Here is a 27,320-nt window from a genome sequence, read left to right on the forward strand (position 1 = left end):
AGAGTCCGCCTGCCGATGCAGGGGACACGGGTTTGTGCCCCGGTCCGGGAGGATCCCACGTGCCGTGGAGCGGCTGGGCCCGTGAGCCATGGCCGCTGAGCCTGCGCGTCCGGAGCCTGTGCTCCGCAACAGGAGAGGCCACAGCAGTGAGAGGCCCGCGTACCGCAAAAAACAATAAAAATAAAAGCTAAACTAAAACAAAGAACAATTAAAAATGAGGCAGTCTAGCCTAATGGTTAGAAGTGTGGATTTTTTTTTTTTTTTTTTGGCGTCAAATCTCCATACTTCACTCTCTACATATGTAAAATGGTAAAACTAATAGAACTACCTCATGGAACTGTGCGAGGCCCACTGAACGAGAGCTGTTACAGTCTCATTGCTGTTTACTCTATAAATTCACGTGAGAGAATTATTAAAATGTCGCTGTTTTGTTCCCTCCTGGCCACTAAGAGGCGCACTTCGGAAGAAGAAACGCGGGAGGCAGTATTCTAAAAGCTGGATTATCCTCCGGAGGGGCGGCTTCAATTCCTGGCGGAAGTGGATGCCTCCTCACCAGGTCTTAAGAGCTCAAAAAAAAATTCCAAATTTTTACGTAGTCCCAACGGCAGGCATGAAAATTTTAGCGCTACTCCTAGATATTAACATCTAGGAAAACACAAGTATCCTCGAATTTTTTCACTATTATTTCTCTGGCGTGTCTATAGTATCTTTGAAGGACCAGAAGCCGAAAGTGCTCTCCTTTTCCCTGCCAGGACCCAAAGGTGAAGTCCCATCAGCCTCGCGCGTTACCTTCCTCTCTTTTCCTCAGCGGTGCCTACGGAGGTGGCCGCCATCTCGTACTCGGTGAGTGTTAATCGTTGGCCATCCTCGTCTCTGCGGTCTCCATCTGGCCCCATCGCTCCCTGCCAAAGAGGCCCGTCCTTCCGAGCACTCGTCTGGGTGGGCATGGCTCTTGTCGGTTGGCTGGACCACCTACAGGCACAGAGCGAAGCGGCCTGGAGGGTGATGGAGCTTCGCTTCCCAGGGCCGCTTGCTCTCCTACGGGGGCCGCCTGGGGTCAGAGCTGCGGACAGCTTGTTGGAGTCCTGGGGGCGCAGGGCGCCGGTTGGGGCTAGACTAAGGGGGCCCCTGGGGGCCGTGGCAAGACTGAGGGGGTTCCGGCCTTACGGCCCTGGGACACCTCGCTCAGCGATGTCTGCCCACGTGTATTCTTCTATGTCCGCTGCTCCACGCTCCCTCCTTTTCAGTTTTTGGCTCTGGTGTTGCCTCTGCGGCGGAACTGACAAAAAAACAAAAAAATCGAAATGCGAGTCGAATAATTCAATTGACCGAAATTCTGGTAGCGGGTCAGGATCTCTGGGAACGTGAAGCCACATCCTGGTCTTCGAGGAAATCATTGGGGGTCGGGGGAAGTTCATTTATTGGACAGATTTATTAAGTAACTGCTGTGGGCTCAACAAAGAAATTGGTGGCCGTGAAGAGAACAAAAAGGGTGCTGGGGTATAAAAGATAAGGTAGCCGAAAAGGGCATCTTGAGGAACGTAACTTTTTAAAGCTGGTATTCGGATGATGGTCAGGTGGAACAGAACGTTCCAAGGCTTGGAGGCATTTTAGAAGCACATGACGGTTTTGTGTATCTTTTGAGGGTGTCATAGAGCAGCAGCACCCTAGGGGAATTACAGGTTTCTCTTTACTGCACATCTCTTGTGGTCCGCGCACTGCAGGTGTTCAGTGTGCAATATCTCCATTTAAAAGGTGAGAAAACTGAGATTCAGGTTCGTGAAGATTGCCCAAAGCCTGCAATTGGGCCATCTCAGGGCCGGGACACTTTGTAGAATGGGATTTGCTGCTCCTTTGCAAAATTTCCCTTTGTGGTTAATTTGTTTTCGGTTAGCTGTCGGCATTCTGTCTTGGTTTTGACTGGGCAAGGTGACCCCTGACCTCCCAGGACCGCGTCTGGAGAATGGCTAGTATTCTGCCAGCTTCGGAGTCGGGAGGGAAAGCAAGCCTGGCAGAGGTACCCATTCCATTCCCAGTTTGCTCCGTAGCTGGTGATTGGAAGATACTCTGCAACAGGCCCCAGGCAGGGTGGGAAAGCCTCCTTCCAAGACTCATCTTTGACATGGTCTCTTGCCTCTTTCTTGAAGGCATCATGGCTGCCCTCAGACCCCTCGTGAAGCCCAAGATCGTCAAAAAGAGGACCAAGAAGTTCATCCGGCACCAGTCAGACCGATATGTCAAAATTAAGGTGTGTGGCCCAGGACGGAAGTGTGTGTTGGGGTGAAGAAAGGGGTTCCTAAACAGGCTGTTGGGTTTCTCACATCCCCAACTCAGATGACCTTTGGTAGGTGAACTGGTCTGTGGCTGGTGGTAGAGTTCTCTAGAATCCCAGGTGTCTCTGCCTTATTGGCACTCAGTCTCTTGATGTGTAAATTGAAATTTAAATGGCAAGGGACACTTGCCTGTTTTGAGGTGTCTAGAGGCTTATATTTGTTATATTTCAGGTGGCCTTATGACAATATGAGAGATTACGCTTATTTCATAGACGAGAAAACTTAGGTGTTGATTGCGATGTTAAAAGCCATGCTTTTCACCTTACTTTATACATGGTCTTCTCGCATCCCATGAGTATGTAGTCTGCTTTTCCTTTGCTTGGAAGGAGTGTGAGTTTGGATCTGTATTCCTGCCGGTGAGATGCAGGAGCTCCTATTTTTTTCCACCAGAAAAAATGTAGTGAAATCCTGTTCCCTGAAGACAACTACTGTTCGGCACGTTTCCTTTTCATCTGGTTCCTTTTTTCTCCGAAAGGAAGAGTTGACGTCTTCACAGACACTAACCATGTGTTTTCTTTCAGCGGAACTGGCGGAAACCCAGAGGCATTGACAACAGGGTGCGCAGGAGATTCAAGGGCCAGATCTTGATGCCCAACATCGGTTACGGGAGCAACAAGAAAACAAAGCACATGCTGCCCAGCGGCTTCCGGAAGTTCCTGGTCCACAACGTCAAGGAGCTTGAAGTGCTGCTGATGTGCAACAAGTGAGCTGGGTCCCACATCTGGGTTCAGGTGTCAGAAGCCTGCGTGTGTGAGCAGTTTGGGCAGGGACTCTGGACCTTCTGGAACGCATCTGGAGGAGTGCTGTGTCCTCAGGAGCCTGGGTGATGCTTGTTGGGGACTGCAGAGTGCTTGCTTTCCTGGAGAGATGTGGGTTGGGAGCTGTCCTGAAAAGTGTAGAGACCAGGACCGGAAGAGAGTAAAAGTGGCTTTGCTTGAGCTTGACAGCGCGGCTCCTGCCGTAGCCTCTGGCAGTCATTTTCAGAACATTACTTATGCCGGGGATGGGGGGGGGGTGAAATGTAGCCTCAGATCTAAGGGACACTTTACACTGTGGCCACAGGTATCTTCAGAAGGCTATAGGAGTAGAGGAATTGCTGCCTCATTTTGGGCTGTGATCTGAAGTGGAGAAATGGGGGGAAGGCTGCAGGCAGAGAGGACAGCTTACACAGAGTTGTAGGGGTGCAAGAGGGTATGGAGGTTCACAGCATTATTTTAGCGTTTTGAGAAATTTAGACAGTTGGCGAGCTCTGTGTGTAAGAGACTTTTGGTCTGCTTAGGGCCAGACTGGGGCAGTGGGATGAGAAAAGATTTCTCATGGGTAGTGATTTAGACACAATTTTAATCTGGATTGGGGGGAATGGTAATTTTTGGTTAAGCAGAGGACAGTTTGTTTTCTTCCCTTCCTGTTAAACAGGAGCTAAAAACCCTGCATTTTCTTGGTGAGTTAGAAAGGACATGGAGAGAGTGACCAGTAACATCTGTGTGTACGTATGTTTACAAAGATCTTTTACCTGTAGTAATTGTAGACACAAGTAATAAACGACCATTATTCTCACTTTCAGAAATCTAGCCAGGCATTGAAATGCTGCAGATACTCTTTAGAAAGGATGAGCATAGGAATTAATGTTGGATGCCCAAACTGCAGTAAGCAGGTTGATAGAGAATTGTGACAGAAAGATGCAGTTTCATATCTTTTGTGTAGCAAAGATGATTGCTGTGCAGATGTAGTTGGTTGCCATAAGATAAGTCTTTTTAATAGCAGCTTGGCAGTTTGTATCAAGAGGCACAGAAATACTCTGGATCTAATTTAATTCACAAGTTCCATTTCTGGGCACTTATCTTGAAATAATTGAAAAGTAGGGAAACTGTAAGCTGATCATTGCAGCAGTAACTGCACTATGTGTAATTGGTGAATGGTGGGGTTACAAGCGCCGGCTGGAATGTTGTGTGTACGTTAAAAACGGTTGTCATGTATGGAAAATGCCCAAGCAGAGGGGAAAGTATTTGAAGTATGTGCAGTGTGATTGTGATTATTAAATACACATGGATGAGGACTTGGGGAGTTTTTGAAAAATGAAAAAAGTATGATGCAACTTAAGTCTCCTTGGAAATAAAGATTGGGGAAATGTTTTAAGATATTGGACATAAAACAGAAGAAGTTCTCTGTCTGGATTGGTTTTTCTCTTGCTTTGAAGCTGTTTTCCTGCAGAGTTCTTAAAAAGAACTGTGCCCACTGCCTTAATCACTCCCTAGTCTTACTCCCCTCTCTGCTGAAATTCCTCCTGGGGTAGAGTGTCTTCTTAATTCAGTGTTGATGGCTTCATAAATCACTTCCTTACTGAAATGTGCTTATTAGGCCAATCTGTTGTCAAACTGGGGTGTGGTGTGGCTGTGAAGGAATGAATAGAACGGTACCTGGCACCAGCTCAGGAAATGTTAGGTGTTGTCATTCACTGGGTGAGTTTAGGTATTGTTACTTTTCAAGATTTTGTCTGCAGCAGACTGGTAAAATGTTTACGGTCTGGGCTGGGGAGCCCTTGGCTTAATCAGGCTGTTGGGCTTTGCTGTTGGTTGCTTTGCAGAAGCAAAGCTTTTCATGGGCAAGTCCGAGCTCCCTGAGACTGCCTTGAGCTGGGCAGGCTGGTTCAAAGGACTGAGGGAGAACCTTTGAACCTGGAGTCTGGGGCTGAGCAATCCTGCCTGTGTGTGACTTGGGAATTCACCTCCACTTTGTGGGCCTTGGTTTCCTCGTCTGTAAAATGGAGGTGCTACCTGGATTACAAGGCCGCTGGGAGGGTTAAACGAGAGGGATCATTACCAGGGAACACTGCAGAGCCGTGTTGCTAGTGCCGTGGAATTAGGGGAGTTAGCAGCTCCCCCCACTTCAGTGCTGTAGCTCTGGAAGCAGAGTGACCAGGGCTATTGCCTTTCCCGGTGGAACACATAAGTGTTTTCCAGGATGGCCTCCTTACGTACCGATTCTCTTCCAGGTCTTACTGTGCTGAGATTGCGCACAACGTCTCCTCCAAGAACCGCAAAGCCATTGTGGAGAGAGCAGCCCAGCTGGCCATCAGAGTCACCAATCCCAATGCCAGGCTGCGCAGCGAAGAAAATGAATAGACAGCTCGTGTGCACGTTTTGTTTAATAAAACCGTAAAACGGCCATCTGGCATTTCCCCCTTGGTTTTACTCTTCAGTTTGTTTGACAGCTTGTCACAGAGATTGCTCTTTTGCCTGTTTGTGCTCTATGGAACCTTCTGTTTGGAAGGCGTTTGTAAAGGATACGTGATCCTTCCTTCATGGGGCCCAGGCCTCAGGTGCCCAGAGCAGCCTTGGTCAGCTCCAGGTGGGCTCAGGAAGATGTGGCCCTCAGACCACGGTAGGTTCTGAGACCCCTGGTGAAGGACCTTGCATCTTGGAGCAAGTAGTCATTTTTAGCCTCACTTTATAAAGTGAGGAATTACCCTGTGTGGTTCTTGTGAAGATTGAGGACAATCAAGTTTTCTTTTCAACTACAGTCCTAGACCTTAGTCAACAGTACCTAGAATTCAGCTGTTTTTTGAGGCTAAGAGGCCATTTTTCCAAGACATGGTATTATTAAGTGGCAGCACAGGTCACAAGGAACAGGGCACGTGGCACTCTATAGCACAAGGTTGGATTTAAGGCCCTTAGTTCAGTAGATAAATGTCTTACAGATTCGCTCCTGTTCAAAACTCAGTCTGGAAAAAAAAAAAAAAAAACTCAGTCTGAAACGTTTGAGTAAATTGGGGAGCATTCTGATAGTCTTGACTACAGAGTAGAGGAATTGTGTGGAGAAAACAGTAACAGTTGAGGATCTGTCCTTTATTAACCTGGGATAGCAGAAAATTCTTTGGCCTGTCGCTTAATGTTTCTGTGTCGATACTAAAAACTAGAAGGGACATGTTCACAAACCACCTGGTTACACCTCGATGGGGGGACATGAAAGGTGGTTTGTACTTTTTCATTTGTGCTTTCCTGTCTCTCAGTTTGCTACCTAAGAGTTTCGGGATTAGAAAAAAACATTACATCTAATTCCCTACCCCACTCACCGGCCTCTGCAAAAATAATACACATTCCTGGTTTATCAATGCCAATGAGAAAGAAAGCATTTTGGATTCTAGAGTGTGAATAGCTCTGAGAGGTACCTGAGTTTAAGATGCCCAGCCAAAGCACTAATTTTTGGCACATCGGATCAGGTGAAAACGTGGGAGCAGTGTGAATGGCGCATCTAGGACAGCGGGGAGGAAGGCATCCGGCTGCCTCCTAGGCTTTTTGCAGCTGTGAGCACAAGTATTTCTAAATACTAAGTACTCGCTGAGGCTGGGACCCCCAGTTTGAAGGAGCCAGGCTGACCTGTGTGAAGTCACATCCATCTTCCGTGGAAGCTTTGGAAGAACTACCACACCCGCTTTGAATAACTGTCCTGAGTTAAAAGGGCCCAACTGTTGGCAGCCTTGCAGCTCTGACTGGGGTCCCTGGAGAAGGTGCCCGACCAGGAGAGGGAGGGCCCCGGTGAGATGGATAAGGGGCAAAAGTTAGAGGCCTGTGGTGCTGGGAGGGTGAGGCTCTGGCTTCAGTGGGCCTCCTTGTGAGTTAGGGTCCCCAGGGGGTGGGGTGGGGCACTAGCTGAGCTCCATGGAGTCTGTGCTGGGGGCTGAAGCAGAATCCTTCTGGATGCTTTCAAAGAGGGTGGCCAGCTCGGGGTTGGATCGAATTTGGGACGAGAAGTCAGCCATGATGGGGCTCTTCCCCACTTCTGGGATGGTCAGCAGGGCGGCCACTGCCCTCATCGCGGAGCGCTTCAGTTCATCTTGCTTCTCAAACTCCTGTTTCACAGAACCAGCTTTGACCTAAGGTGGGGAGCAATGAACAACGAGCCATCCTTTATTGAACACGGCCTTGCATTTCCCTGGTCACCTGTCATCCTCCCCAGCTCATGCGCCATCTCCTATCTTTATTTACTGCGCTTAAAGCAGGCTCTTGGCACCATTGGACTTCAAGAATGGGTTGCTGTGACAGCCTTCTAGCTGGCCTCTTACCCCCGGTCAAGTCCTTGCCTCTGCCACCCATTGTGCAGACAGGCTGGGGAGTAGACTTCCAAAGCTGCCTCGCCTGCGTTCCACTGCTTTATCCCCTCCCTCTCCCGCTTATTCACAGAATCTCAGGAATTTCCCCACTGCTTCTGGAATAAAGTCCAGATCCCTTCTGCTCTGCTCTCAGGACACTCAGCCCAGACAACACTCGGGCCCTTCCCCGAAGAGGCTCAGGTAGAGGTGAAAAGTTTGGCATTGGGGCTGGACGGTCCTGGGTTCAAACGGCTCTGCCCCCTAAGAGCTGTGACCCCTCTTTAAGCTCCAATCTAAAATACTCTGCTTTCTTCTTGGTTAATTCCTACTCTTCCAAAACCCAAATTAGTTTTGCATTCAGCAGGCATTTACTAGGTGTGATAGGCTCTGTTCTCCACGTGACAGCTTTCCGTGAGCCTTCTGCCCCAGATCCTCCCCGGACCTTGAGGCACTCCAGGCTAACTGCCCTATACCAATCAATGAATCAGTCAGTGATTCTATCTTTCTAAGGGTCTGACTCAGTTTCCCAATTAGGATGTGAGAGGAGGGAGTCCATCATGTTCAATGTTGCATCCCTAGTACCTTGCACAAGGCCCAACCCTCAGGAAGTGTTTAATGAGTGAAAGAAAGAGCTAGGTTTGAATCCCAGCTCTGCAATTTACTAACTGTGTAGCCTCAGTCAATAACTTAACCTCTCTGAACCTTTGTTTCCCTGCGTGTATAATGCTAAGAATAAGTACTCTGTAGGGCAATGATAATGATCAAATAAAGCACTTCATACACCACCTGTACTGCAGGAGATTCTCAGTAAACAGTAACCATGAACGATCTGCAGAGAACCCGACCGGTGCGCCCAGGGCTTGGCAGGGGGCTTACCTTAGCGGTACAGGTGGCCCTGAGGGGCTCGATGAGCCGGTCCACCCTCTGCAGGACAGGCACAGGACACAGGGTAGCTAGTCGGGCGAGCATGATGAAGGTCAGCATCTGCCCAGGAGGAAGGAGACAGTTCTTGGTGAAATGGCCCAGGACAGAAAGGAGCAGGCCCTGGGGAAAAGCAGAGGTCTGGAGCTCAAGCCCAAGCTCTAGCAGCCAGGCTGCCTGCCTGCCACACTGACCTGTGTGTACTGGCACTCACCAGATACTGGTTGACGAAATTAAGGAATGTTTCTGTGCATTTTCCCGGGAAAGACTGAGATTTACAACAGTGGTTCTCTCTAGGTGGAGTGGAACTTTTTGGCGATTACTACTCACTTTCCTATTCACTTTTAGATTGTCTAAACCCTTTAAGACAAGCATAATTCCTTTTGATTATTTTACACTGGTTTTTTGTTACAAAAATGATTCATGTTCATTGTATGTATTTTAAAAAGCTACAAGGATAGAAAGTAAAACCTGTCTCCCTCACAGGTAATAAAAAAATGGCCCAAACTTCTACAACTCACTTATCACCTAACAGTGAGTCTTGGCCACCTTCCATGCCAGCACAGAGATCCCTCTCCGTCCTTGTAATGCTGCCAGGATCCCATCCATGGCTGGAGGTACCCGGCTTACTGAGCCAGCTCCCCATGAGTGGACATTTTGGTAGCTGCCAGCCTTTCCCAACTCCCAGAAAGCTGTGGAGAACCATCTCTCACATAAAACTCTGAATGTATTTGTATTTTTGAGTCAGTTCCATGAAGTCAGTTCATGGAGTGTCTAAGAATTCTAAATTTTAAAATGTTTCTAAGGTATGGGGATATATGTATTTGTATAGCTGATTCACTTTGTTATAAAGCAGAAACTAACACACCATTGTAAAGAAATTATACTCCAATAAAGATGTTAAAAAAAATCCCCCCCCCCCCAAAAAAAATAAAATGTTTCTAAATTCTACATTTTTCTAGTTCTGGTCAAACCATCCTCCCAAGAGCTTGCCCAGTGTAGACTCCCACCAAAGGTGTGAGACGTGGGTTCTTTTTCTAATTGTTAAAGAACAAAGCAGCTGTTTTCACGGGGGCGCCTGGGGCAGGGATGGGGGACAAACAAGAAGTGGGCCCTGTGGCGCCTGGCTGTCCTCCCGCTGCGGAGTGGGCCTGGGTCCGGCAGGGGGCTCGTCCTACCCGGATGTCGTAGTGGTCCTTCAGGCCGTCCTCCACGTGGTTCAGGAACTCGCAGATGTCCAGCTGGCCCAGGCAGCTCTCGAGCAGCGAGTACATGCACTCGAAGGCTGCCTTCCGCACATCCAGCCCATCGTCCACCGTGTGCTTAAAGGGCCCCATCTCCACCTGCAGGAGGGAGGGATGACAGCGGGCTGGGGGCTGTGACCCCAGGGCATAAGGACACCTTCCCAGGTTCCTGCTGCACCCCTCCCCCTCTGCTGTTCAGTACTGCGTCCCATCCCCAAATCATGCCTTAGACCCTTAAGTCTCCATGCCTTTGCTCAGCCCATGATGCCTTTTGATAATAATAGTAACAATAATTATAATTACAATGATTAGAATCTACTGAGCAGTTATGATGTGCCAGGCACTGTGCTGAGTGCTTGACAGATGACATTTTACTCATTCAACAGTCCCAGGAAGAGAGTGTTACTATTAACTCCATTTAATATATGAGGAAACTAAGGCTCAGAAAGGTTAACTAACTTGCCCAAGGACACTAGCCCAAGCTAGTAAATAGCTCAACCAGAATTAAAACCCCAGGTCTCTCTGAAGTTATAACCAGAAGGCTCTGCTCTTAATGGTAACTCCTTCTTACCCCTCAAAGCCCAGCTCAAATGTCCCCTCCTTTTGGAAAACTTTCCTAACCCCTCTAAACAGAGTCACACCCTCCTCAGCAATGCCAGGTGGTTCAGCCCTTCTCATTATATCGTGCAATGACTTGGCTGTTCAATCACTTTTAATCTCTGCCTCTTAAATCCTAACTTCACCAAGTGCTCTAAGTAACTTAAATAATCAGCAGAGAGGGTATCCCTCCGTCTCCTTCAGGAGGCCATGAGCTCTCTGGTGCCTGGACGCAGGGCTGGTGCTCCATGAACACCTGCTGAATGTTGAGTGATAACAAGAGTTGCTGGGGCTTCCCTGGTGGCGCAGTGGTTGCGAGTCCTCCTGCCGATGCAGGGGACGCAGGTTCGTGCCCTGGTCCGGGAAGATCCCACATGCCGCGGAGCGGCTGGGCCCATGAGCCATGGCCGCTGAGCCTGCGCGTCCAGAGCCTATGCTCCGCAGCGGGAGAGGCCACAACAGTGAGAGGCCCGTGTACCGCAAAAAAAAAAAAAACAAAAAAAAAAAACAACCAAGAGTTGCTGACATTTACTGAGCACCGACTGCGTGCCAGGAGCAGTTCTGAGCACTTGTAGGATTTAACTCATTAAAAATCTTCTCAACAACCCTATAATGTGGACATGGTTATTTCCCTCCCTTTGCCCGTGAGGAGAAACTGAGGTTTAGAGAGGATCGCGTTGCCCCGGCCAGGGTCACACAGCTGGGAAGTGGAGGGGCAAACCTGACCCTGTGGGCCGGACCTGCTCTGATGAGCTTGACCCTAACCCTGGCCCCAGCCGCAGGAGTCAGACCCAAGGGCTCCCGGCTCGGTCCTCCCACGGCTTCACCTCTCGGATGAGGTCCCGGCGGATCTTCGTCTCCTGGTAGAGGAGGGGCAGGATGTCGCCCAGCAGGTCGCGGACCAGTGAGGGCTTGTTGTGCACGGCGGAGTTGAAGAAAGCCAGGGTGGCCCGGCGCACATTCAGGTCTGGGTCCTGCAGGCTCTCCATGAACTCTCCTGGCGGAAAGACCAGAGGTGGTGTGGGGGGCAGCACAGCCAAACACAAACCACCCCCACCCCACCGTGCTTATCTGGTTAACGGGAGCCGTGCAGACCTGGCTGGACCGGGACAAATGTGTTCTGAGCATCTACTCTGCACAACAAACCTTCAAAGTCCAGATAAGAATGCAGACTTGAGTCTGGCCTGGGTTCAGATCCAGGCTTGACCACGTCCTAACTGTGGCACCTGCCTCAATGTCAACTGTAAAATGGGTGTAACAGCAGTACCTACACTGTAGGACTGGTTTTAGGATTAAAAATGTGGTGATGTCTACAAAGCACACAGCAGAGCACCAAGTGAGGACTCTATAAATGTTAACTTGATTTTATTTCAGATGAGAATGCTGAAGATAAGAGAGGTGAAGAGAGTTACACAAAATCACACAGCATTTCTTTTCTTATAGGTTAGACTTTTTAATAACTATGTTAATGTTTTATATATTCAATAAATAAATAAAATCAAGAATGGGAGGGATCCCTAAAAAAAAAACCAACTGAATTTCAAATGATTAATATAACCACCCAGGTTATGAAGGAGAAAACAACTCACCTAAGTAACTTCCAAAGCATTGTGACAAGATGCCCTCAGGCTAAAGACAAAATTATAAATGAATACTGATTTTTCACAGATAAGGGTTAGCAATTCTCATGACTACCTTCTGTGTATTCCAGGATTAAGTGAATAAATATCTCAGGAGCTGGGTTTCTCCTGTAACGGAAGGGTATATGGAAAGGGAAAAGGCTAGCATGAACCCTGTGGTGTTGGACTGGAATATATATGTGTGTCTGACTATGTACGTAAAGTCATACATACTTAGATTTCCTGATTCTGTCTGCTGAGAGGGCCTCGAAGTAATGGCACCCCAGTAGCAATGAGCACACCTAGTGCTCAGATCTTGGATTCTGAATACTATTCTCCACTAAAAGGAATCAGGCTCCTTGGAGAAATGGTTGATTCCAGGGCTGGGGCAGGAAAGGTTCAAGATGGGTCGGGAGCACCTTATCATGCCAAAAGGTAAGGAGATGCTCAAAGAATGATGGAAACATATCAACAGAACATAAGCAGCAGCTTGAAGGGCTCCCACTGGCTAAATGTGAGACAATCTTGGGAATCAAAATACATTAAAGACAGTAATAGATTATAACCCATTGAGTGAAATACAAATCCCTGAGTCTATAATGATATGAACAAATCAATGAATAAATAAATGGGGGAAAAGGAAAAGTTATTTCTGAGAACAAAATGCAAACTAATAAATATGGGAGGAATGCTGGAATTAGAAAGTTGTCATTTAGCAACTGTCAGTAATCATTTATTCAGGCAAGAAACCACAATGGATGCAAAATGTAGTGGGCAAAAATTTGATGAGGAAGAAAATATTTCAATAGGCTTAAAAATACTTATTCATGGGGCTTCCCTGGTGGCACAGTGGTTGAGAGTCCGCCTGCCGATGCAGGGGACACGGGTTTGTGCCCCGGTCCAGGAGGACCCCACATGCCGCGGAGCGGCTGGGCCCGTGAGCCATGGCCGCTGAGCCTGCGTGTCTGGAGCCTGTGCTCCGCAATGGGAGAAGCGGTGAGAGGCCCGCGTACAGCAAAAAAAAAAAAAAACAACAAAAACTACAATGAGGTATCACGCCACACCGGTCAGAATGGCCATCATCAAAAAATCTACAAACAATAAATGCTGGGACAGGTGTGGAGAAAAGGGAACCCTCCCACACTGTTGGTGGGAATGTACATTGGTGCAGCCACTATGGAAAACAGTATAGAGGTTCCTTAAAAAGCTAAAAACAGAACTACCATATGATTCAGCAATCCTGCTACTGGGCATATACCCAGAGAAAACCATAATTTGTAAATATACATGCATCCCAATGTTCACTGCAGCACTATTTACAACAGCCAGGACATGGAAGCAACCTAAATGTGCACAGACATAGGAGTGCATCAAGAAGATGTGGTACATATATACAATGGAATACTACTCAGCCACAAAAAAGAACAAAATAATGCCATTTGCAGCAATATGGATGGACCTAGAGATTGTCATACTGAGTGAAGTAAATCAGACACAGAAAGACAAATATTATATGATATCGCTCATACATGGAATCTAATTTTAAAAAACAATACAAGGGCTTCCCTGGTGGCACCGTGGTTAAGAATCCGCCTGCCAATGCAAGGGACATGGGTTCCAGCCCTGGTCCAGGAAGATCCCACGTGCCGCGGAGCAACGAAGCCCACGCACCCCAACTACCGAGCCTGTCCTCTAGAGCCCGCGAGCCACAACTACTGAGTCCACGTGCCACAACCACTGAAGCCCACACACCTAGACCCCGTGCTCTGCAACAAGAGAAGCCATCACAACTAGAAGCCTGTGCACCGCAAAGAAGAGTAGCCCCCGCTACCCGCAACTAGGGAAAGCCTGCGCACAACAACCAAGACCCGATGCAGCCAAAAATAAATAAATTTATAAAAAACAAAACAATACAAATGAACTTATCTACAAAACAAGAACAGACTTACAAATATCAAAAGCAAACATATGGTTACCAAGGGGCTGGTGGGGAGGGATAAATTGGGAGATTGGGATGGACGTATACCTACTCCTATATATAAAATAGATAACTAATAAGAACCTGCTGTAGAGCACAGGGAACTCTACTCAATACTCCGTAATGGCCTATATGGGAAAGAATCTTTAAAAAAAGAGTGGGTAGAGATATAGGAATAACTGATTCACTTTGCTGTGCACCTGAAACTAACACAGCATTGTAAATCAATTATACTCCAATAAAAATCAAAAAAAAAAAAAAGAAAAATCAGCTCAAGCCCAAGAACAGGGTGGAGGTGACCAAAGGGGGCAGAGGGGCGGGGGCACTCACCAACGAAGGTCTTCAGGATGGGGTCGATGGGGTGCGGCTGGTCCGAGATGAGGAACTTGAGGGCTGTGATGACAGTGCAGCGGGTGTGTGGCTGACCTGCAGGACGGGAGGGGGCACTTGGGGCGGGCGCGGCGGGTCCCGGACACCCGCAGGCCGGAGGGCACTGAGGCTCCCCTTGCCTCCGTGGGAGACAGAACCACGTCTCCTCCCCACACGAAACGCCCCGCACATCTCTGGGGAAGCTGATGCTACCACTTTCCTTGGCAGCCCAGAATCTCCCCTGAATTCTTCCTACTTCGGCTGAGAGCGTAAAACTGCCAGCTCTCAGGCAGCCACGCCAAGGACAGGAACGGACAACGAGAACCCAGGACAGGTTCTCTGTCCTGTTCCCAAGAAAGACCTCTCTGCCCAGGCCTTGGGGCTGCGTCCTATTTTTCAGACACATTATCTCAATTAATCCTCAGGATTAATTAATCCTAGTCACTGGTTGATAATAATAAAAAATCATATAGGGCTTCCCTGGTGGCGCAGTGGTTGAGAGTCCGCCTGCCGATGCAGGGGACACGGGTTCGTGCCCCGGTCCGGGAAGATCCCACATGCCGTGGAGCGGCTGGGCCCGTGAGCCATGGCCGCTGAGCCTGCGCGTCCAGAGCCTGTGCTCCGCAACGGGAGAGGCCACAGCAGTGAGAGGCCCGCGTACCACACACACACACACACACACACACAAAAAAAATCATATAATATTAGTAACAATAATTAATAAAAATTCTTCTTAATCTCCATTTTACACGAGCAGAGACTGGAATGGTTAAATTCACGTCTAAGGTCACCCAGCAGGTCCAGAATTCACCAGCTGCTTCTGAGCCCTCTCTGTGAGCTTCTCCAAGGAGGGAGCAGTTATGCTTCAAGCAGGCTGAACTCACTTAATTTTGCTTTTCTGCTTGCTTTCTGAGTAGAGAAGCTGCAGAAAGGGAAGGGAGTACACTTCCCATTAGGGTGAAGGAGATTAATTGGCAGCTTCCACCCCTCCGGCACACAGCACTGAATGGGTTAAGGCTGTTTCCATCCAAGACTGCAGTTCAAGACTCAGCAGAAAGTTTACAATTTGATGCTAGGGTATGAGTGAGTGAGTTACTGGCTTCAGACTTGTAGTTTTTTCCTCTTTCTCTTTCCATCCTGACTGGCTCCTAAGAAGATTCAGGGTGGCTGATAAAGGTAATACACATAGAAGAGGATTAACTGAATTAAGAAAAATGAGGCCAAGGACAAAGTGAGATGGAAACCAGAGTGAGGGGCATGCAGCGAAAGGCAACTAGAAAGTCCTATGAACTTGCTAGAAGCAGGCCGCTGATTCGGCTCTAAGCATCCCAGCAGCCAGCAGTAAATAGGAAATGTGACTGGTTAGCTGGTTCAACAGCGGGCACGAGGTCTAAACAAATCTGAGCTTAGAAAAGGCAGGGCTGCCCCTCATCCCAAGACTCTTGCCTCCCAAGGTTCCTCGTGAAGAGCCCTGTGCAGTGTTAACAGGTGAGGTCCTCAACATGGTTGTCCTGCCCACACAGCGGTGAGGGCCCAGAGCTGCTGCTTGTATACCAGCAACCCAGGAAGGGCTTAACTGGAATCACTGACACAGCAACGACAGTGGATACTAGCAGTGCTAATTAGGTACCACCCACTATACCAAGCACTTTGGCTGCATTATGTCAACTAACACAGCACTGACCCTACGGGGACCAGGGGACTAGCTCAAGGCCTGGAGGCCTTTCGCCCTCAGGGGCTTTCACCTGCCTAAGAGCCCACGGTCCACCTGCCCGCTTTCTTCCCCCCTGAGCTGCAGAACACCCTGACGCGCCCTAACCCCAGAACGTAAGACCTGCCTTCCTCACCCCTTCCCTGGCCCTCTCCACACCCCGGGGCCTGGCATCCAATCCTAGCCCACGTTTACATTTGCTCCTGCCTCATGCTAGCCCGACACAGCTGCATTCTGCAGGCTGCCGTTTCTGGCCCCTCAGACAACTGCCTTTACTAAGCCTCACCTGGAGCACAGGGCTGCTGTCCACAACAAGTGGCACCGTGAAAAGTTTATTTGTTGGAGGGACACATCAAGGATTCTGTCCCCTCCATCCCAGAGGGTCCCACAGGAAGAGGCCTTTAAATCTCAGGAAACACTGTTTTTAATGGCTCCTCTGCCTTGAACCTTGTCAACACTGTGACTCTCAGACCTGACCACCTGAACAAGTTCACCCTGTGTGGACCTCTGCCCACCTCCGATCTGGGCTGCCTTTGCCCACCCCTGTGCCCCTACCTGCAGCAAGTTGCTTCCGGAGCCGCGGCAGGAGGAAAGGAGGGTTCACGAGGACCAGCTTCCCGAGGCACTCGGCCACCACCCCCCGGGTGCCCTCCTCGGCGCCCTCGCAGCGCTGGAACAGCAGGGCCCAGATGTCCTCGGCGTAGGGCTTCAGGCTGTCGGGCTGGGCGGCCCCCAGGGCCTCCCGGAGCGAGTGTAGCAGCAGGTACCGCCGCCGGGGCTCGGCCTCCATCTGCCCCAGCAGGAAGGGCAGGAAGTCAGGCAGGTTCCCCGCGCCCACGCGGCCCAGCGCGTAGGAGGCAGCCGCCCTCACGTCCTCGCTGGGCGAGCCCAAGGCTTCCAGGAGCACTGCCTTCAGCTCCTGCTGGGGGCCCGGCCCGGCCACCTGGCCCACCTCGGCCAGCGACAAGAACGCCAGGACCTTGACCCCTGGGCTCGAGCTGGGCGACCTGGCATCAGAGACCAGGCGGTTGACTGTGCCCGCCACCTCCTGGGGACAGGCCACCGCGAGGGCCGCCACGCACCGAGCCAGCGAGTGGAACACCTGCTTGTGCAGGCCGGGCCCGCCGTCCGCCACCTGCTCGTAAACGGGCGCCGTGAGCAGGCCGACGAGCTCGGCGTAGTCCACGCACGGCGGCCGGGTCCCCACCAGGGCCTGTAGGAAGCCTTCAGCGGCCGCTAGCACACCGGCTGGCAGGAGGGGCGAGCGCAGCAAACGCAGCAGCTCTGCCAGCACAGGGCCGCTGACCTCGGCCAACGAGTCTGGCTGGGCGCGGGTCACGGTGGCGAGGAAGTCCACAGCCAGCTGGGCCACGTGCATGTCGTTCTCACTGACAAGGGAGGGCAGCTCGGCCAGCACGGCTCGCACGGCGGATGGCGGGAGGCCGAGGCCCTGACTCTGGGCCAGGGCAGCCAGGGCGGCCAGTGTGGCCAGCCGCAGCGCCCGCTGGTTCTTCCGCAGGAACGAGGCCAGAATGGGCAGCGCCTCGGCTAGTATGGGCTGCAGGTCGATCCGCAGTGGGGACACGGCCACCAGTGTCAGCGCCTTGACGGCAGAAAGCCGGGTGATCTCATTCCGCAGGCGGTCCAGGAGAAGCAAGAGTGACGGCTCCAGGTTATCCCCGAGCCGGTCACCCAGGTGGCCCACGAGGTGGCCCATGCAGGAGATGGCCCGCTCCTTCACCTCCTGGTCCAGGTCAGTGGCACGAAGCCGTGCCAGGGTGGCCGCGGACATCTCTCCAATGTAGGGCTCGGGGTCCAGCAGCCGAGGCCCGTCCAGCGGCCACAGGGCCCTCACCAGCTCCTGGAGCACCAGCAGGGCCTCGGCTGCGATCTTGTAGAAAGGGTCAGCCACGCAGGCCATCACAGGTGGCAGGAGAGCGGGCAGCTGGGGGTGGAAGGCCTCAGCCGGCTCTGTGCCCAGCAGCCCCTGCAGGAAAGCCAGGGCATCCATCCGGATGGTGGAGGAGCTGGAGCGGTCTGCCAGCGAGAAGACGATGCCTGGGGGTGGGAGGCAAGGTTACCAGGCCACAGACCCTGACCCAACTCGGCCCTCCCTGGATGCAGGGGTGGAGTACCCTCAGGTGTCTGAGCTGGACCCAGGCACCTGGGATCTCATGCAGCAGATTCTATGAGGTCAGGGCTTGGCCGGGGCCAGGGCTGAGGACACAGGCCAGGAAACCTATTTAAAAACAGAACGTGGCACCCCGGCCCTGTTTTCACTGCTGGCAGTGGGGAGCCACTGTAGGTTGCTGAACAGGGGCACTCTCAGGGATTGGGGGCTGGGGTCTGGGTTCAGGAAGAAGCCCAGAACAGCAGACACTGGGTTCCAGTCCATCTTACCTGCTACCAGCACGGGCATGTGCTCTGCCAGGCTGCCCGGGAGGACGCCTGCCAGCTCGGTGAGGAGGCTGAAGCAACCCTGGCGGGCCCTGACACTCCGATCTTTAAGCTGCCTCTGCAGGGCCTTAATCACAAGAGGCACCTGTGGATGAAGCGGGGAGGTCAGTGACCACCCGGGAACCTCCACACCCCAACCACTATTGGGGGACTCGGCCCGGGCACCTGCCCATGGAGGACCCCCAGCGTGGAGAGGATCATTCCACCCCAAGCTTCCCATCACTTGCTCTGTACAAGGCACCTGATTCCACACTCACCAGCTGACAGATGGGAAACAGGCACAGAGTTGAAGTAACTTGCTCAAGGTCACCGGGCAGTGTGGTTCTCACTCCTACGCTTGGTGAGGGTGAAGCACCGGGGCCCCCTTCCCTCCTCCAGCTAGATTCCCTCCCCAGTGAGTTCATCCACTTCCGAGTTGAGGATTCCCCTGAAGCAATGACTCCTAGATCTACATCTCTGACACGAGACTTGTGTGCCGACTGCCCGCCAGACACCTCTACTCCTGCATCCAACGAGGGCTTCGAACATAAATGTGCAGAACAGAACTCTGGACATGCCCCCGCTCCACCCTCCACCATGTCAGGGACTGCACTATTTTTAGCCAGAGCCCCGAACTCACATGACACCTCCCTGCCCCTTGCCTTTCACATCCATCTGCAAACCCCAAAACTATCTCTCAAGTCCGACCACCTGTCCCCCTGCCCCCTGCCCAAAGCACCAAGCCCTTTCACCTGCACAGCTGCAGCGGCCTCCAGCCCGTTACAATCCATTCCCCACACAGCAGCCAGAGTGAGCCTTTTCAAATGTGAGTGGGATCCCATAATTCCCCTCCCGTGGCATCTACCCTCTTAGAAAAAAACTGAACCCCCTTGCTGTGGCCTGGAACCCTACTCGTGCTGTTGGCTATCTGCCCGAGACTGTGTGGTCCAGGGACAGGGACTTCATCTGTCTTGCCCCCTGTTGTGCCCCGCCACTTCATACACAGGGCCGGGCACACAGCAGGTGCTCAGTACGCACAATCCAGTGGGTGGAGAGATGGGGGGCGGTGGGAGGGTGAGGGGATGGAGGAGGGAAGGGTGGTGAGCAGGAGGGAGGGGCAGGGGGAGGGGCGGGCAGGCACACCTGTCCTCGCAGCATCTGGAGGTTGCTGCCCGACTGGGTGGGCTCCTCCTCCAGCCATCCCTTCGGGGGCCGCGTCTGCCGCAGCAGCACGATGTAAGCCCCGAACACGTCGGCCTTGACGTTCTCCTCGCGCTCCCTGAAGCGGCGGATGAGCACGGGCGCCAGGGTGCAGTGGAAGTTGGTCAGGAGGTCGGGCCGAGAGCTGATCAGGGCCGCCAGGCACTTGGCCGCTGCCCGGCGCACCTTCCAGCTCATGTCATCATCGTCGCTGTACTCGTCCTCGCTCTCTGGGGCGGGAACCAGACACCCATGGAGTGAGGGGGTGCGTACCACCCAGGGCGGTCTCCCAGGACGGAGGGGTGAGAAGTGAGGGGGCAGTGAGGAGGGCTCCGCCGGGGCCTCACCTTTCCATGGTCACTACCCGTTAATGAACACCTGCCCTGTGCTAGGGGTGGCGTCAAGCAGGGAACCAGCTGGAGGTAGGCCAGGGTCCTCCCGCTGCCTCCAGACTCCTGGTTGTATTGACTACACCAGGGAAAAACTGACTCCCAAGCTTCCAGTGAGGATTTAGGGAATCCATTTGGGGCACAAGACCCAAACTTTGGTTTTAGGACTGGCTGCGTGATGTTTCATTTACTGGGATTTCAGAAGGGAAAGGTGATAGCTCCCCTGCCCCAGACAGAGTCCTGATTCCAGCTGCCAAGCAGGACTAACAATTAAGGAAAAGCTGTGTTTGTGTGGCTCTCCACTCTCCAAGCTCCCCCAAGAGATCAGAGCTCAAGTCTTCACCATGCCTCAGGAATGAAGGTGTCTTGAGCCCCCTTTTATAGATGATACATGTAAGGCTCAGAGAGGGCGAAGACTCTCCTGAGAACACACAGCTAGAAACAGCAGAGATGAATGAGGCCCACAGAGCCAACTCATACATCTGGGAGACACGCATGAGGCTCAGGGGGGGACGGTCCTCCCTAGGGACACCCCCAGGCACAGGCTCAAAGGCCAGCATATTCCTACCCACACTGCCCTGCAGAGAACTCAGACTCTCAGAGCACGGCATCTGGACAAGCCATAGTGGGCCAGATGGATGGTCCCCCAGATGTGTCCCCTCTGATGGACCCTTGTCATCTCCACCCTATGTCACCCATGAAGAAACATCCAGAGCTCCCTGTTACTAACAAGAAAATGCCCAATCTCCTTGGCCGGGCATTTGAGCCCAAAATGCCTGTCCAATCTCATCTCCTACCACCGCATCTCGTTCTGAGTACCCATCAGGACCTAAGGCCTTCACCTCCATCAATGCCTCCAGGGCCCAGGGCCTTCCCTCTGAGTGACAGACAGACCCACAGGCACAGAAGGAAAGAAGCCATTGAGTCCATCCCCCATCCAGGTATCTCTCCCTGTCAGTGCCAATCATTCCACCACTAGAGCTTCACTCTGCTGGGTTAAAGCAATGGCTCTTGGAAGCCGTAACTAAAAGGGTACAGAGATGGCAGCACGAGGTGGGGGAGTCTGGCAAACATGGCTCCAAGTCCCAGCTACGACACTTCCTAGCTGTGTTATCTCAGGCAAGTCTCTTCTCATTAAGTCTCAATCTCCTTGTCTGAAATATGGGGATGATAATAAATACCTGGTTTCCTAGGGTCATTATAAGGAACGTGAAATAAGAGAGTACTCAGGGGACTTCCCTGCTAGTCCAGTGGTTAAGAATCCACCTTCCAAAGCGGGGGACGTGGATTCGATCACTGGTCGGGGAACTAAGATCCCACATGCCGTGGGGCAACTAAGCCCACGCGCCACAACTAGAGAGAAGCCCGAGCGCCACAATGAAAGATCCCGCGTGTCGCAACTAAGACCTGACACAGCCAAAAATAAACAAATAAATATTTAAAAAGAAAATAGCACAGAGGACATCAGGAGATGCTCAATAAACAACAGCAATTACTACTATCTTGTGATCTGTGCAATCAGAGAGTGTGGGTACCACAGAGGATCCAGATTTCCAAGGGCAGGGCTGGAGCCTGAGGAAGAGCTGGGAGCAGGATGGGGGCACCAGATGTGGCCCCTGTCTTTGGCTGGGGGATTCCCGGGAAGGCTGCACCCATTTCCACCCACCAGCCCAAGGACAAGTTGGCCACTCACCCTGCTCACTGAACTCACTGTCCTCTGTCTCCATCTGCTCCTCTTCCCCGTCACTGTCATAGTTATAGTTGGGGTCGTGCTTTATGTACTGGAGGCAGAGACTGGTCACGCTGGGCACGTGGGGGCCCATCTCCTTGGGGCACCTGTGGGGTGGGATCCGGGAGGCTCTGCTGGACCCAGGCAAGACAGGGTTGGGGATGGGGCCCAGTGGTGAGTCCTGAGACATGACTGCTTTGAGGCCAGCATCCTGCCCCCACGCCATCCCCACCAACTTCTCAAAGAAACCCCAGGGCCCCCGTTTTCCAGCACCCCTGTTGCACCTACTTCCTCAGGAAGGCCTCGAATGCCTGGAGGCAGGACTCCCGAAGCTCATCATCATCCAGGTTGCAGAACTCCTCCACCAGGGGCACCAGTCGGTCCAGATGGGTCCCTGCAGGGCCAGGTGGGTCACTGAGGCAAGGTGAGATGAGGCCAGACCATCTCCAGGGCTCCCCCAGCCCACAGCATTCAGCCTGCGCCTGCACCTGCAGCCCTGGCCACTGCAAAGTTACTCAGAGGCTTCAGAGTCAAGCAGATGTGGGTTCTAGCCCTGACTCAGCACCCTATAAGCTATGGGACCTTGGGCACATCGCAACATTCTTTAACCTCAGACCACTCATCTTCACAGTAGGGATAACAACGCCTACCAGCCAGAGAGTTTGTCAAGATTAACAGTAAGATTCAGGTAAAGATCTCCACCCAGGTCCTGGCACGAAGCAGGCACTCAATAAGTAGCTTCTGTTGTTGAAACTATTACTCACGTTCTTGCCTGATTTCCTGCGCTAGGTTGTAAACCTGGGCAAGGAAAGTGGGGAGGCAGGCACTGCCCTTACAAACCAGGCAAGAGGGGCCCCCCCACTGCCCCCGGGGCTTTATACGGACTCTGCCCTAGCTTTTCTCCAGCCGTACCCTTCCCTACCCTGAACCTTTCCGGTCCTGTGCAGTTCTCTTGCCCAGGTCCATGCTCCCGAGGGTGGCTGCTGTTTGGGGGGATGTGGACAGAGTATGGACTGCAGGCTGGGGCCTCCATGTGCGCTTTTAAGGTCCCCTGCAGTGAGCGAGCCAGAGGGGAGGGAGGGCAGACCGTGGCCACTCTACTTACACTGCCCTGTTCTAGCCCGAACTAACTCCAAGGTGTTTGAGAATAAATTCAAAACTGATTGCAGGATTCCATTTCTACAAAACTCATCTCTGGTGACAGAAAGCAGGTCAGTGGTTGCCTAGGGTGGGGCAGAGGGTAGATGGACTGCAAAGAGGCACAAGGAAACTTTTGGGCGTGATGGAAATGTGCACCTTGATTGCGGTGGTAGTTTCACAAGTGCGCGAAAAGGTCAAAACACACTGAATTGTACACTTTAAGTAGTGCGGTTTATTGTACATACATCATCCCTTTGGAGGCATGACTTATAATTACCCTCGCGAGCCTCTGGGTAGGGCTCAGAAGCAGGTTGAGCTCAGGGCCCACCTGGCTGCCTCTCGAGCCCTCTTCCTCTTCAGGCGCTTCAGCACCGCCACCGACCCTCCCCACCTCAACCACGCCCCCTAACCAGAGGTGGCTCACCCGGGCCCCACCCCCTCAGCCCAGGTCCCGCCCCTCTCCCGGGATCCCGGTAGTCGGCCCCGCCCCCTTACGTGGGGCCCCGCCCCCTTACCGAGGCGGTGGCCTGCCTGGCGGCCAACGCTGCCCAGGCACTGGATCAGGGTGCGGATCGCCGCGGGGCTCGCGGGCGCGCGTGGGCCAGGCAGCCGGTCCAGCAGGTGGTCAGCAAGCTCGACGAAGAGGTCGGTGCTGCAGGCGGCCGCCAGATGGCCGAGCGCCCCAACGGCCCGCTTGCGCACGGCCAGGCGCGGACTGCTCAGCTGCGGCAGCAGACAGTGCAGGAGGCTGGCGTGGAAGGCGCCCAGCGGGGCGCCCAGCCTGGGGAGCCGGAAGGAAGGGGTGTCGGGCGAGGCCCACCCGGCGGACAGCCTGGGCCAGGCACTTCCCCTCTCCCCATGGGTGCCTGGCCGCCTCCCCCATTATGACAACCCAAGGACCCTCACCCTCCCCATCACTGAGGCCAGAGTGATCTAAAGTGTGCCTCGGGCTTCCCTGGTGGCGCAGTGGTTTAGAGTCCACCTGCCAATGCAGGGGACACGGGTTCGTGCCCCGGTCCGGGAAGATCCCACATGCCGCGGAGCGGCTGGGCCCGTGAGCCATGGCCGCTGAGCCTGCGCGTCCGGAACCTGTGCTCCGCAGCGGGAGAGGCCACAACAGTGAGAGGCCTGCGTACCGCAAAAAAATAAATAAATAAAAAAGTGTGCCTCTGCCTAACTCCTTCAGTGGCTCCCCAATGCCCTTTAGATAAGCTGAGCTCCGGGCTCAAGGCAAGAGGGAACACCAGAGAATGGTTTCTGCACAGATAGAACGCAGCCCCTGCAGCAGCTTCTGTCCCACCTTCAAACCAGGCCTGTGCTTTTCCTGTCCCATATGTGTCCTGAAACCTTTTCTTCTCTCACTCTACACCAACACATTGACCTCACCCTCCCATATCTCTCTGTCCAGCCCAGACCTCCCTCCTGGGTTTCATTTATTTATGTGTTCACCTACTATGTGACAGGGCCTGGGCTGGAAACTCGGGAGAGCAAGACGGACTCTGGCCCTCAGTCCTGCCCTATGGAGTTTTCGGTTGAGTGGGTACCTCCCAGGCACCTCAAATTCAACATGTTCCAAACGGAAACCATCACGCCCACCCCGACATTGCTCCTGGAGTGCACCTACACGGCCAGTGGCCCTGTGTCTGTGCCCACAGTTAGGAAAGCCAGACCCCTGGGTGTCAGCCTTGAGTCTTTGCCTCTCATCCACTCCAAGCACTGTGGAGTCCACCTCCTAAATACAACCTGAATTCACCTGCCTGCAGAAGCCTTCTAAGCAGTTTCCCTGCCCATTCAACCCCCTCCCATCTTCCGTGCACTCTGCACATAGAAAGATCAGTCTAAAACACACAAATACACCCAGGGCATTCCTCATGCCTGCCGAGAACCCCTCCGTGAGCCCCTCACACTTTCAGTAGAATCTTTAGTCAACTGCCCCACCTTCCCAGCCCTTACCTCTCCACACCAGCCCCTCCTCATGACACCCCATGACTGCCTTGCACAACCCCCAGGACCTCATGTCTCTCTGGTCTTTGCCCTCTGGGCCAAAGGCAGGTCCCCCATACGGGGTCCCCCTTATGCTCACCCACGCCTGGCCAAGTCCTGCCCACCCTTGAAGGCTCAGCTGGCTGGACCCTCTCTAGGAAGGTTCCCCACCCCCCAGCTGGGTTAAGGGCTCCTCCTCTGAGCTCCTACGGGCCCTGCTCTTAGCCGTATTGTTGTTCTTACTCCATTCACAGATTTATGTGCCTGTGAGCTTTTCCTTAGGGGCCGCCAAGACCCAGCCAACTCCATATTCCCAGAACTAGTCCAGCACCTGACATTTTTCCAGTAGGTGCTCAAATCTTGAGAGGCTGAATGAATGAATACTTTAAAAATGTGTAGTGCAGTTTAAAACCAAGGCCCAGCTACACTAATCCAAGAGAAGAACAAAAAGAGAAAGAAGGGCCGAGGGAGAGGATGAACACACGTGGGCTCCAGCTATGGAGAGACCTGAATTCAACATCTAGGTTCTGCCATTTATTGACTGTGCCTGCAGACAGGCCACATCACCTCTCAGAGCCCAGAAAATGGTGACAAACGAGTTCTCCTGGGACACTGCTGGTACGATTAAAGAGCCCTAGCACAGGGACTGGTGTACAGTAAGTGCTGGCTCTGTGAATTTGAGACCCTCCCTGTCCCCCTGTCCTCCTTGCCCAGGGTGGCCTCCCGCACCTGCTCAGCATGTCAGAGAGGATGTCCAGGGCTTCCAGCTGCACAGCCACGTCCTCCTGCTGGGCGATGGCACTGGTGAGCTGGCCTGTGATCTTCCGGCACACACTGGTGGCCAGGCCAGAGCCTGCACAGAGCACAAGGTGGGTGCGGTGAGGCCCAGGGCTGGCCTCCACCTGTGGTCGGCCTTCGCTCTGGTTGTGTTCCTGAGCCCACATCCCTCCAATCCTGCTGACCAGGGAAGCCAGGGGTGGCGTGGTCCAAGGTTTGACGCAGAGTCAGATGGAACTAAAGGAGACAGCTGGGGAGCTAAAGAACCAGGGGCGGACCTGCTGGCTGGCTCACCCCACACCTGACCCCTTTGCCCTCTGCCTTCCCATGGGGAGGTGGGAAAAGTTAAGCACTTCCTTCCTAGACTCCTTTGCTGCTTGGAGAGGCCAGGTGACCATGCTCTGGCCATTGAGATACAGGTCAAAGTCTTCTGGGGAAACATGTGCTTTTCTTATAAAGGGCAAGAGACATGGGTAGAGACTTCAGCCCTGTCCTAAATGAGCTTCTGAATGGCTGTGAAAATGGAGTGGCTGATCCCTTCAGAGTTATGTGAGAAAAGTAACCCCCTACTTCTTCAAGCTGCCATTAGTTTGACTTCGTTATTTGCAGCTAAAAGCATCCCTGAAACAGAGCCATGAAGTTTAACAGATCTGGGTCTGAATTCTCTGCCACTTATTAGCTTGCTGACCTTGGGTAAGTCCTTTCACCTCGCTGAGCCTCAGCTTCTTCAATCATAAACTAGGACAAATAGCAATAGCACCGAGTCCCTAAGACCTGAGTACCTGTGGCTGCAGGGGGGAGCTCCGACAGGACGGTCTTGAGGCCGATGCCAGCGACGTCTCGGAGCTGCTCCTTGTCTGACCGCATGTTGGCACAGAGGGCATCCACGATGGTCTCCACCTGGTACTCCTTCACTTTGCCCACCAGAGGACCCAGGCTGAGTATGGAGGGAGGGAGGGAGGAGGTCCAAAAGCCCAGGCTCAGCTCGAGTCGGGCTACCCCTTATATCCCGTCATGTCTGTGGGGCCACACGTGCTGAGGAAAAGGCCCCAGATCAACAGGGGACTTCCTATTTTGCCAGAAAGAAAGGTACCGTCTGGGTATGCCGACATCATTCCTGGCACCTCCCAAACCTGCATCTCCTCTTGGGTTTTACATCTCAGTATATGGCCAAAGCATCGAACCCGGCAACCTCAGCTGGAAACCAAGGAATGCCCAAGAGTAGGGTTCTCAAACTTGCGCGTGTATCAGAATCCCCTAGAGGACTTGTTAAAACACAGATTGTGGGACTTCCCTGGTGGCACAGTGGTTAAGAATCCGCCTGCCAATGCAGGGGACATGGGTTCGAGCCCTGGTCCGGGAAGATCCCACATGCCGCAGAGCAACTAAGCCCATGCGCCACAACTACCGAGCCTGCGCCCTAGAGCCTGCGAGCCACAACTACTGAGCCCGCGCTCCACAACAAGAGAAGCTACTGCAATGAGAAGCTCATGCACTGCAAACGAAGAGTAGCCCCTGCTCGCCACAGCTAGAAAAAAAAGCCCACATGAAGCAACGAAGACCCAACGTAACCAAAAAAAAAAAACGCAACACAGATTGTTGGGCCCCACCCCAGCTTTTCAGACTTAAGGGGTCTAGGTGGGGCTTGAGAATTTACATTTCTAGCAAGTTCGCAGTAGATGCTGACGGTCCAGGGACCACACTTTGAGAACCTGCCTTAGAGGCTTGCTTCTCCAAGTGTGGTCACAGATCAGCATCATCAGCACTACCTGGAGATGCAGAGATGCAGCAGCTCAGGTCCTACC

At 52.7% G+C, this 27,320-nt stretch overlaps 2 protein-coding genes and 1 non-coding gene across 7 annotated transcripts in view; 2 read left to right on the forward strand and 1 right to left on the reverse strand.

Moving 5' to 3' along the window:
* The first annotated feature begins 758 nt into the window (after nt 1-758).
* RPL32 (ribosomal protein L32) lies at nt 759-5,500 on the forward strand. Of its 2 annotated transcripts, none has more exons than XM_027093755.1 (4): nt 759-843; nt 2,148-2,248; nt 2,855-3,036; nt 5,326-5,499. In XM_027093755.1, the coding sequence occupies exons 2-4, from the start codon at nt 2,153-2,155 to the stop codon at nt 5,453-5,455; spliced, it is 408 nt and encodes a 135-aa protein (XP_026949556.1). In that variant the 5' UTR covers nt 759-843; nt 2,148-2,152; the 3' UTR covers nt 5,456-5,499. The 2 variants fall into 2 exon arrangements, with proteins under 2 accessions (XP_026949556.1, XP_026949557.1); XM_027093756.1 differs by lacking the exon at nt 759-843 and adding an exon at nt 1,737-1,755 and having other exon boundaries at nt 5,326-5,500.
* Nucleotides 1,939-2,078, forward strand: LOC113613324 (small nucleolar RNA SNORA7). The gene has a single exon (XR_003430178.1). It is a non-coding gene; the product is annotated as a small nucleolar RNA SNORA7 (small nucleolar RNA).
* CAND2 (cullin associated and neddylation dissociated 2 (putative)) overlaps nt 5,461-27,320 on the reverse strand; it is a 29,231-nt gene continuing 7,371 nt past the window's right edge. For 2 of the 4 annotated variants that reach the window (XM_027093750.1, XM_027093749.1), the window contains 13 exons: nt 26,298-26,452; nt 25,468-25,591; nt 23,271-23,536; nt 21,904-22,009; nt 21,580-21,722; nt 19,441-19,727; nt 18,262-18,403; nt 16,417-17,919; nt 14,112-14,207; nt 11,012-11,181; nt 9,522-9,686; nt 8,299-8,466; nt 5,461-7,206 (listed from right to left, as the gene is read on the reverse strand). In XM_027093750.1, the coding sequence (XP_026949551.1) occupies nt 6,979-7,206; nt 8,299-8,466; nt 9,522-9,686; nt 11,012-11,181; nt 14,112-14,207; nt 16,417-17,919; nt 18,262-18,403; nt 19,441-19,727; nt 21,580-21,722; nt 21,904-22,009; nt 23,271-23,536; nt 25,468-25,591; nt 26,298-26,452 (3,553 nt within the window). In that variant the 3' untranslated portion in view covers nt 5,461-6,978. The remainder of the gene's footprint in view (nt 7,207-8,298; nt 8,467-9,521; nt 9,687-11,011; nt 11,182-14,111; nt 14,208-16,416; nt 17,920-18,261; nt 18,404-19,440; nt 19,728-21,579; nt 21,723-21,903; nt 22,010-23,270; nt 23,537-25,467; nt 25,592-26,297; nt 26,453-27,320) is intronic. The other 2 variants (XM_027093752.1, XM_027093751.1) reach the window with 1 other exon arrangement.

Source organism: Aethalodelphis obliquidens, unplaced genomic scaffold (genome assembly GCF_003676395.1).
Source record: "Aethalodelphis obliquidens isolate GAN/ISIS:26980383/991018 unplaced genomic scaffold, ASM367639v1 scaffold86, whole genome shotgun sequence".
Taxonomy (NCBI): Eukaryota; Metazoa; Chordata; class Mammalia; order Artiodactyla; family Delphinidae; genus Aethalodelphis; species Aethalodelphis obliquidens.